The following is an 11,652-nucleotide window of genomic DNA, read 5'->3' on the forward strand; positions in this document are numbered from 1 at the left end:
TACTGTATAGCACAGGGAACTATCAATATCTGCTGTATGGCAGAAATTAATACAACATTGTAAATCAACTATACTTCAATAAAATTAAAAAATAAAAATAAAACAGTAAGCTACATGTAAAAGAATGAAATTAGAACATTTCCTAACACCATACACAAAAATAAACTCAAAATGGATTAAAGACTTAAATGTAAGGCCAGACACTATATAACTCTTAGAGGAAAACATAGGCAGAACACTCTATGACATAAATCACAGCAAGATCCTTTTTGATCCACCTCCTAGAGAAATGGAAATAAAAACAAAAATAAACAAATGGGACCTAATGAATCTTAAAAGCTTTTGCACAGCAAAGGAAACCTGACACAAGACAGAAAGGCAACCCTCAGAATGGGAGAAAATATTTGCAAGCGAAGCAATTGACAAAGGATTAATCTCCAAAATATACAAGCAGCTCATGGAGCTCAATATCAAAAAAAAACCAACCCAATCCAAAAATGGGCGGAAGACCTAAATAGACATTTCTCCAGAGAAGTTATACAGATTGCCAACAAACACATGAAAGGATGCTCAACATCACTAATCATTAGAGAAATGCAAATCAAAACCACAGTGAGGTATCACCTCACACTGGTCAGAATGGCCATCATCAAAAATCTACAAACAATAAATGCTGGAGAGGGTGTGGAGAAAAGGGAACCCTCTTGCACTGTTGGTGGGAATGTAAATTGATACAGCCACTATGGAGAACAGTATGGAGGTTCTTTATAAAACTAAAAACAGAACTACCATATGACCCAGCAATCCCACTACTGGGCATATACCCTGAGAAAACCATAATTCAAAAAGAGATATGTACCACAATATTCATTGCAGCACTAGTTACAATAGCCAGGACATGGAAGCAACCTAAGTGTCCATTGACAGATGAATGGATAAAGAAGATGTGGCACATATATACAATGGAATATTACTCAGCCATAAAAAGAAACGAAATTGAGTTATTTGTAGTGAGGTGGATGGACCTAGAGTCTGTCATACAGTGAAGTAAGTCAGAAAGAGAAAAACAAATACCATATGCTAATACATATATATGGACCCTAAAAAAAGGAAAAAAAAGGTTCTCATGAACCTAGGGGCAGGACAGGAATAAAGATGCAGATGTAGAGAATGGACTCTTGAGGACACGGGGCGGGGGAAGGGTAAACTGGGACAAAGTGAGAGAGTAGCATTGACATATATACACTACCAAATGTAAAATAGATAGCTGGTGGGAAGCAACTGCATCTGACGGGGAGATAAGCTCAGGGCTTTATGACCACCTAGAGGGGTGGGATAGGGAGGGTGGGAGGGAGATGCAAGACGGAGGGGATATGGGGATATAAGTATACATATAGCTGATTCACTTTGTTATACAGCAGAAACTAACACAACACTGTAAAGCAATTATACTCCAAAAAAGATGTTAAAAATAAATAAATAAAATAAAATTCTAGCTCTACCCCAGCAGTATGACCTTCACCTTATGAAATCTAAATATACTTTCTGAGGGTTTAAAAACAAAAGTATTTTTACATTTATTAAAATTTATCTCATCTAACCTTCACATGAATTAAAACGTGCTACTATCCCCAGTTTATGAATAAGGAGAATGAGGCTCTCACAAGCTCATTTCTATTTTTTAAGTACCTACTTTACATTACCTATAAAACTCTGTAAAGGCACAGGCCACACCTGTCTTGTTTACTATCATATCCCCAGTGCCTAGCTCAAAAAATATATTCACATATATATTGAAAGAATGAATGAATAATTGACTAAAGTTAAATGAAATGCTTTGTATCACACAGCTAGTTAGTGGCAGAGCTAGATCACAAACCCAGGTCATCTGATTTTAAGTGAAGTGCGTAAAAATCTATGGTGAGAAGAATCTGTTAAGACCTATTAGAATTGTGATCGGTTAATAAAGAATGTCCAGAGGAGGACTTCCCTGGTGGCGCAGTGGTTGGGAATCTGCCTGCCAATGCAGGGGACACAGGCTCGAGCCCTGGTCTGGGAAGATCCCACATGCCACGGAGCAACTAAACCCATGCGCCACAACTACTGAGCCTGTGGTCTAGAGCCCACAAGCCACAACTACTGAGCCCACGTGCCACAGCTACTGAAGCCCGCACGCCTAGAGCCCGTGCTCCGCAACAAGAGAAGCCACCGCCGTGAGAAGCCTGCGTACCGTGGTGAAGAGTGGCCCCCGCTCACCGCAACTAGAGAATAGCCTGTGCCAGCAAAGAAGACCCAACACAGCCATAATTAATTAATTAATTTAAAGAAATGTCCAGAGGAGAGATTAATAGAGTAACAGGTTTTGCTGCCCCATCCCAAAAAAGGAAATGCTATTACAATGAAAATCAAAGATCATGTTTTTAAAGAACTAATTGTATCAAAGATTACAAAGTTCCCTGTCCAATAAATACCCAATATTCATTTTCATTTAATCCATACTAACAGAACCTTGATTTTGTTGTGAATGGCAGTTGTGTCCTGCTGAAAATTAAATTTCTCATCCTCCCTTGCAGATGGGGGTGAATTTTTTTTTTTTGCGGTACGCGGGCCTCTCACTGTTGTGGCCTCTCCCGTTGCAGAGCACAGGCTCCGTACGCGCAGGCTCAGCGGCCATGGCTCACGGGCCCAGCCGCTCTGTGGCATGTGGGATCTTCCCGGACTGGGGCACGAACCTGTGTCCCCTGCATCAGCAGGCGGACTCCCAACCACTGCGCCACCAGGGAAGCCCTGGGGGTGAATTTTTGACTGAGTTTGGCCAACTTGATACAGGTAGCAGTTATTGGGGAGGGCTACCAGAAAAGCTTAAAAAGGGATAGACTCAGCCGGCAGGTCCTTTTACCTTTTCCTCTTCTGCCTTCCACTGGCTAAAGTTCACTGATCATGAGATTAGAAGCTACAAGCTATAGATGGTGGAGCAAAATGTTGGAAGAATAACAGGCTACTAATGACATAAAGAAGCCACCATACCAGCCTTGGGATGGCTTCTATGGATTCATTTTTGTTGGAAAAATAAACTCCTGTCTTGTTATTTTATATCTTTTACTAGGGGCCAAATGCTGTTCTTTACAGTTAACCAATTTTACCTTAAATGTCAATATTCTACAAAGTTATTATCCCCCAGATATGCTCAGTAGCTTTTATTTCTCTAGGTTTTGCTACTTTTTATTCCTTTGATGGAAGTGCTAATCATCAGCTATATGGAGATGATGCCATGAACATTCTCTTTCACTAGATATCTCTTGTTGCTACCGTCAGACAGCAGAGGCAGAATAAGCAACTTGTGGAACTTCTTCTGTTTTTATGTTGTTTGACACTAATTGCATTGGATTAATCTGTATTAATTTATACTTTGCAAATAAGAGAAGCAGGGGCATTTATGAAATAGTTTAATCAGCTCACATAAGTCACTTAGAAAAGTGAGGTCAAGAACCCCTCAATGTTAATCTGTACACTAGTCAATAGGCAGAGCTGCACTGCTTTCAGCAGATAAAAGATAATCATTTTTATTTTTTTAATTTATTTTTTTAACGTGATAATCATTTTTACAATCGCAAATTAAAAGCTATTTTCTGAAAATTTCCAAAAAGGAATATGAAACTACACAAAGAAAAGAAATCACCTTGGGACTTCAGTGGTGGTGTAGTGGTTGAGAATCCGCTTGCCAATACAGGGGACACGGGTTAGAGCCCTGGTTTCGTCATTTTCCAGGTTTAAATAACATGCTTTAAGTAAACAATACTTTATCAGGCCATATCCCACCAAGTAGTCCTTTAAGAAGAGCAAGGTATATTCTCAAAACTAGAGTGTAAACAAACATAGTCTTTGTTTTCAAACATTTTTTCCTGATTATAAGAGTAATATATATTCACTACAGAAAAAAACTTTAGGGACTTCCCTGGTGGCGCAGTGATTAAGAATCCGCCTGTCAACAATGCAGGGGACATGGGTTCGATCCCTGGTCCGGGAAGATCCCACATGACACGGAGCAACTAAGCCTGTGCGCCACAGCTACTGAGCCTGCTCTCTAGAGCCCGCGAGCCACGACTACTGAAGTCCACGCGCCTAGAGCCCGTGCTCCGCAACAAGAGAAGCCACCACAATGAGAAGCCCGCGCACCACAACGAAGAGTAGCTCCTGCTCCCCACAACTAGAGAAAGCCAGCGCACAGCAACGAAGACCGAATGCAGCTAAAAATAAAATAAAAAATTAAATCTTTTAAAAAAACTAAAACAAAATAACTTTAAGGCAGAAAAGCACAAAAATGAAAATCACATTTTCCCATACACATACACTTTTTTTTTTTTTGGCCGCACTGCACGACTTGTGGGAAGTGTGGAGTCCTAAAGACAGGACCACCAGGAAATCCCTATATTAACATTAATACTTTAGTGTATCTCTTTCAAATCTTTTTTCCATGTATATTTATGTTACATATAAGACATATTTTACACTATGGTTTTTGTGTACATTTTATAATGTCATTAAAACTCTTCAAAAACATTTTAAAAATAAAAGTTTGTTTAAATTAATACATGCTGATTATAGACATATTGAGGAAAAAAACAAAAAAAAGGGAAAAATAAGAATCTTCCGTATTCCATCATTTAGAGATAAACGCTTATAAATATTCTAGTCTCTTTCTGTGCACAAATACACAAATGAATTTTTTTTTTTACAAAATTGTGGTGATACTTATATCCAGATTTTTTTTCACTTAATATATTGCAAACATTCTTCCATGAGAATGTATATGTGTGTGTACATATATACAAATATAATTTGTGAGAACTAAAAATTATTCCATTATATATACATGTACCATAATTTATTTAACCATATAACCTACTGAGGGACAATCAAACTGTATTCCATTATATAGTATTATAAATAATGTTACAATAAATGTAAATATTTGCCTGTATCACTAATTAATTCCTTAGGATTCCCAGAAAAGGAATACTGGGTCAAAAGATATGAACTTTTTGTTTTGTTTTGATTTTTTTGGCCATGCCATGCAGCATTCAGGGATCTTAGTTCCCCGACCAGGGACTGAACCCGAGCCCCCTACAGTGGAAGGCGAAGTCTTAACAACAACTGGACCACCAGGCAAGTCCCGATATGAAGTTTTTGAAGGCTCATAATAACATATTGTTAAATCACTTTCTATATGTTAGATCAAGTTATATTCCCATAGCAGAACGTGAGTGATTGCATCATTCTTCACTCAAAGCTACAAGTTCACTTAACATACCTGTGTAAATGAAATCTAGAAGTATTTGAAAGATTCCAGCTTCAATTCCTAGAATCTGTACAACATCTTTTGAGGACTCTTTCATTCCTCCAGCGAACAAAGCTGCAAAATAAGGACTACTGGCAGCCAAAACCAGTCGATGAACTTTGAAAGTTTCCTTTCCAACTTGCAGCTGCACATCACAGAAATGCTGTCCATTTCTCATTTTATTGATCTGGGCCAAGATGAGTTGAGCATGTTTATCTGATGAAAAAGGACTATCACCAGCCTTGGCACAGCCCTCATTAGCCATGATGATGACAGATTAATTAAAAGGACTGTTGCCCATAATCCCTGAAAAAAAAAAACCAAAGAGACTAAACAATGTATTTTTGTGTTTAACATGTCTTCTATTCATACACGTATGAAACATTCCCTATCCTCAAGGAGCTTACAATCTATTTAGGGACATAAAAACACATATGAAACAAATAAGGGCTAAATTGTGTGGTACTATTTCTAACAGGGTTTCAAAGAAGGGAATAAATAATGGGGCCTAAAATAATTAGATGGCGCTTCACAGCAGAAATGGAACCTGAACTGGACACTGAGTGACAGTGTATTAAGATATGAGGAGAGGGCATAAACCCTTTTGGGTGGAGTAAAGAAAATGAGGAAAGGCACAAAGATATAAAGATATTTTTGTACACTGCAGTAAGGAAGCACACATGGCAGCCAAAATGAACTTTCAAAAAACAACTGTGATCAGGCCAACTGTCTGCTTAAGATCCTCCAATTTGTACACTTCCCTTAGCACACAAAGCCCTTCAAATTTCACCTCTACCTATCCAGTCCTACCTCCTATAATCCTTTGAACTTAATACTCCAACAAAACCTAACAATTTGCAGTTCTCTAAACACATCTCTTTCATGGCACTCTTCCCCCTCCTTTTCTTTCTGGATCTTTGTTATAAATCAAGACTGTTCAAACTTACTTTCCTCCAGGAAATCTTCCCTGTTCCTCTTTCCTCTGGGTTTGGTGCTCACCCTAACCTTACCTATTTTACAGTATATTATCACATTCTACCTTGTCAGACATTTTACCACCCTACTCCCTACACAGACACACAGACACAACAAACACACACACACTCTGAAAGTTCTCTGAAAGATAACTCCTTAGGGACTATCTTTCATAGCTGTAGCAACAGTATCTAACATATCTTGTTTTCAAATGTTTGTGAAATAAATGAGCACAAAGAAATAACAATAATAGCTTAGGCTGTTTTTGTTTAATTCTGATAACTTTTCCACACATTATGCCAATTGTAATTCTCACAATAATTAAGAGGCTGGAAGAAAAAGATATTGTTATTTGAAATAAGAGAAGGAAACTGAAGCTCAGTTTCCCAAGGTCACAGAGTTAGTATAATGACAGTCCTGGTATTTAAACCCAGGTCTTCTCACTCTAAATCCTGGGTTTTTCCCATCATATCATGTGCATATAGAGAAGGAGCTTTGAAACCCAAGCATAGCAATTTAACATGAACCTTTACAGGGTTATGGAGAATAAACATGACAATAGTCATGTTTCAGAACTGTTATTTGAGCTTTCAGAGGATGAGCTAAGAGGTAGCAAAGTCTTAGAAAACAGCCTTCCAGCTTTAACAATGAGAATCAAAGGGATAAATCCAAGTTACTTTTTGAATAAAGAAACCATGAGATCCAGTAATATAAGAGATATGGAGATGAAGCACAGGGGAAATCTAAGATGACTAAGGTATTTAGGCATCAAGGAAAATTAGTAATAAGACTGACAGAAATGGTGTGACCTGATGTTAAAGAAAAGGGGGGGCTAAATTTATAGCATTCAGTCAAACTTATTAAAGTAAAAATAACTAAGCTGATTATCACGATTATCTAGGAATTAACTTATTGAGAAATTTTATTGAAAAGTTCCGAGGTAGCTGCTAAAACTTCACATCAGCATCAACATAAATGTCAACATATTACATTTAACTGGCATATAAAAGCAAACAGTGTATTTGTCTCTACATAGAAATTTGACCTGCAGATATTATTAAACATGGCATGGCTGTCAGGCTTTCTTCTGTTTTAGATTTCTTCCTATCAGCAGATTTTGGACCCAACTGGTTTGTTTAATTACAAGGTACCTCCTCTGCCCCCAACTTCAGGGCATCAAGCACAGCTACTGAACTAAAATGCTGCCTCCTGCTACAAAAAAGTTACTGAATTATCCATCCACTCTGGCAGCCGACAGCAGAAATCCTACTCTATTACTACTACGCTTCTTAGTAACTGCTGATACTATCCCACTGCCACTGGAGTACTTCATTCCAAAAGGCGGCACGTGGTATGACCCTATTTCCAAAAGGAAAGAGCATAATTCAGGGACATCGCATACGGATGTAAGGGACGTGCCCCAAGAGACACAAACTTGAAAGGCAGATTATTTAGGAAACGGTGGAGACGCCCAGAGGAAGTAAAGAGGACCTATGTTTAGTGGCCTTGAAGTCACTGCTGCGAGGATCTGGAAGCTGCTTCATTCAGCAAAGCGTGTCAGAAAGAATCCCAGGACTAGCAAGCGTCAAAAAAAATGAGGCTCTTTGTGCTTGACTTGGGGGCTGGACCTGGAGAGCTACCCCTAAGCTGCTGCGACACTAAAGGCAGATAAACATTCCGGTGCTACCTAAACGGCAGGGAAGACATCTCAAACACTTCTGGTGACAACAGACGGGCCGGAACTCGGCCTCGGATTCCCCAGTGGGGGCGGGGAGAAGAGAGGCAGGAAGGGACCGGACTAGACGACGTTCTGGGCGAAAACACTTCGATTATTAGAGGCACGCCTGAACGGCAGGAGGAAGCCGGTTCCTGAGGCTCCTCGCACTCTCCTCAAGGATCCCGAGAGCCGGAGAGAGCCGAGGAGAAAATTCCCAATCCCGTCATAGGCGCCCCCGGGACGCAGGCCCTTCTTACCCGCCGCTTCCCCTTCCCGCTGGCGCCCGCTCAGGCTCTGCGTGCGCAGCCGCGATAAGCTAGCGCACAGACGGGGCGGGGAAAGCCAGGCGGGGTGACAAGGCGCGGGTGACTGGGCAGTGCGGATCGTTGAGGGCTTGAGGCGAGGCCCGGCCGGCTGAGGGGGCCTCTCCGCTCCGCTGGCAGGGCGGGTTTGCGCGTGCGCTCTGCTCTTTCGTTCACGGAGAGCGGCGGCTCTCGGTGCCGGGCTGCTGCGGCGCTGGGCTCGTGCTTGATTCCCGGCGGGCAATGGCCTTTGGCCAGCTTAAGCTCCCGCCTTCTGGGGCTGGCCGGCTTGCCGTTTCCACGCCGCCTACCCTCTCTCGATTCTTGTGGCGTCTCAGGCAGCCAGCGAGCCTCAGTGCTAATGAAAGAGTCGGGATCTCCTCTCCTCACGCAGCCTATGACGCTGCTCCCCAGGAAGTCAACAACTGGCTGGCTAAACGGCTTGCAGTTTGCACCTCCAGGCCCATCCATCCTTCCAAGCTCCTGACTGCCCCACGGAGGGAACACACAGAGTAGAATTTAATGTTACCCACACCCAAAATCTGGACAAAGTCATTTCTGCAGTGAAAGGAATTGCAGGTGTATATGTCACTTCTTTTTCTGCTAGGTACAATATATTTTCCTCTTTTTCGTGTGTATTAATTTGTAAGAATCTTTCTTACAAATTCTATAACACTGTTATTTAAGTTTACAACAAATCATTTTCCTAGGTCGGTTTACAAAGCAGCATACTTCTCATTTGCATGTGGGTCACTGAGGAGGAGAACTATGGGATTTTTTCAAAACAATAAAGATGGTGAGTAGCGCACACACAGACACACACAAAAAAACACCCCCACATCACCGCACCCCTCACGCAGGGCTGGGCGCTTCTCTGTTTCCTTACCATTCACTCAGATCACTTTGAGTCTCTGCCTGACTGAGCCCCGCGCTATGAGTGGATGTCTACTTTGAGTGAAGGGACAACTCAAAACGTCCAGTTATTTAAACTGTTGAACCTCATAATATGGCACATTTAAAAATGGCTTTCAAACTTTCGGACCCCAGCTCACAGTGAGCAAAAACATTCTACATCAAACCGGATACCACATACCTACCACACAGATAGATATACACATCTGAAACAAAAATTTCACAAAACTCTTGTTGGGGAGGGAGAAATTTCCCCCTCTACTCATCTTGATTTCTTGTGTCTGGACTAATAATAAAATTGACACAAGACAGTTTAAAAGGAAAAAAAAGAAAATTTAGTTGTTCACAAGGAGGACTCATAGAAAGGGGCTTAAGAAGTGGCCAAAGCAGACAGGTTTTATATATTTAAACAGAGAAACAATCAATTTATGAAGAATTGACAGGACAAAGAAACTAGGTTTTGGGAGTTCAATTAGCGAAGAATCTAAACAGTTTGGGCTTGGGGTAGTAAATGGGAGGAAGTAACAAGGTTTGTTTATACAGGCTTGTTGACCTGAATTCCCTATCTCTGGAGATAAGAGTGTCCTTCTACCTCCAAATGCAGGGAGTGCACCTTTCACGTGAGAGATTGATTTCCTGCTTTCAGGGAGATAGAAAGGAGGGTTAGAGTGTCTCTCTTGCATTGGCCATCTCTTAAGTTACTTTAATTCAAAAAAAATTGGGACTTCCCTGGTGGTGCAGTGGTTAAGAATCCGCCTGCCAATGCAGGGGACACGGGTTTGAGCCCTGGTCCGGGAAGATCCCACATGCCACAGAGCAGCTAAGCCCATGCACCACAACTACTGAGCCTGTGCTCTAGAGCACGTGAGCCACAACTACTGAGCCTGCATGCCAAAACTACTGAAGCCTGTGCGCCTAGAGCCGGTGCTCTACAGCAAGAGAAGCCACCGCGATGAGAAGCCCACGCACTGCAGCGAAGAGTAGCCCCAGCTCACCTCAACTAGAGAAAGCCCACCTACAGCAACGAAGACCCAACGTGGCCAAAAATAAATAAATAAAATAAATTTTAAAAAAAAGATCAATATGCCATTGAGGTACATTTTGGGGCAACCTACCCTGGGCCCCAACACTTATTTATATTTACTACCAACAATGCAGTAAATTTCTATTGCTTCTTTTTGATTTCATTACCAAAAAAATGCTGAAAGGGAACTGTTGTAAGGAAAAATTGTCAAAGACTTGGAAATGAGCAAAAGAAATTACTTTTCAGTGTAAGCCTGGGCATTGTCTAGCAGACACTGGAAGGATTTGAATGCATAGGGATGTCTTTCTGTTGACTAAGATCTTTTACAAGAAAACTGGTAGTATTTAGAATAATTCTTGTCCACGTCGAAGAAAAGATACCCCCAAACATTACATTTTATTGACCTATAGGGTATTAAACCACTTTGCCTCTGTTAGCGGATTCATTTCAATATTCTTGTTTCTTAGCAAATTCGTACAACTTTCCTGTAACATTTTACTGGCTCACTCATTAATTAACGAGATAAATAACATTTTGACGTGTTTATTTTATATTCCTATGAATATAGGTTTATATTCATTTTATATTCGGTTTACCTTTCAGAAAATTATACCTCAGCACCACTAAAATTAATTTCACAATTTACTATTGTATTGCACCTAGCAATATGAAAACTGGTGCTTAGAGCATATACCTAGGAGCAGAACTGCTGGAACATAGGATATGTGCATCTTCAATTTCATTAGAAAATACTTCTTTTCCAAACTCATTTTTCCAGTTTACATTTCCACCAGCAGCAAATGAGAGTTGCCTGGCTTCACATCCTTGCCAACACCTAGTATCATCAGATGTTTCAATTTTGTATAATCTGATGAGTGTAAAATGGTATTTTATTTTTATTATAATTTACATTCCCTGATTATTAATGAAATCAGGCAGTAAAAAGATGTTTATAAGCTGCTATGGACTGAATTTTGTCCCCCCACAACTTGTATGTTGAAGCCCTAATTCCCAATGTGATGATATTTGGAGGTGGGGCTTGAGGGAGTTAATTAGGATTAGATGAGATCATGAGGATGGGGCCCTCATGATGGGATTAGTGCCCTTATAAGAAGAGACACCAGAGCATGCTTGCTCTCCCTCACTCCACCCACACATGCATGATAGAAGGCCATGTAAGTGTCTAGTGAAAAGGTGGCCAACTAGCCCCCATTTGCATAAAGAAGCAGTCATAAGAGCTCATAGGGAGATGATGGCTGCCTATCACCAAGCTGAGAGAGAGAAGCCACAGAATGAAACCTACCTGGCTGGCAACTTGATCTTGGATTTTCCAGTCTCCAGAACTGTGAGAAATAAACTTCTGTTGTTTAAGCCAAGGGTCTGC

The 11,652-nt window shown here is 40.8% G+C and overlaps 1 protein-coding gene across 4 annotated transcripts in view; it reads right to left on the reverse strand.

The window, feature by feature from the left end:
- Positions 1–8,441, reverse strand: part of IPP (intracisternal A particle-promoted polypeptide) — a 40,311-nt gene extending 31,870 nt beyond the window's left edge. For 3 of the 4 annotated variants that reach the window (XM_079900463.1, XM_079900462.1, XM_079900460.1), the window contains exons 1-2: positions 8,001–8,441; positions 5,312–5,644 (exon numbers count right to left, since the gene is read on the reverse strand). In XM_079900463.1, the coding sequence (XP_079756589.1) occupies positions 5,312–5,603 (292 nt within the window). In that variant the 5' untranslated portion in view covers positions 5,604–5,644; positions 8,001–8,441. The remainder of the gene's footprint in view (positions 1–5,311; positions 5,645–8,000) is intronic. The other variant, XM_079900461.1, reaches the window with a different exon arrangement.
- Positions 8,442–11,652: the final 3,211 nt, after the last annotated feature.

The sequence above is a fragment of the Stenella coeruleoalba genome, assembly GCF_951394435.1.
Source record: "Stenella coeruleoalba genome assembly, chromosome: 1".
Lineage (NCBI taxonomy): Eukaryota > Metazoa > Chordata > Mammalia > Artiodactyla > Delphinidae > Stenella > Stenella coeruleoalba.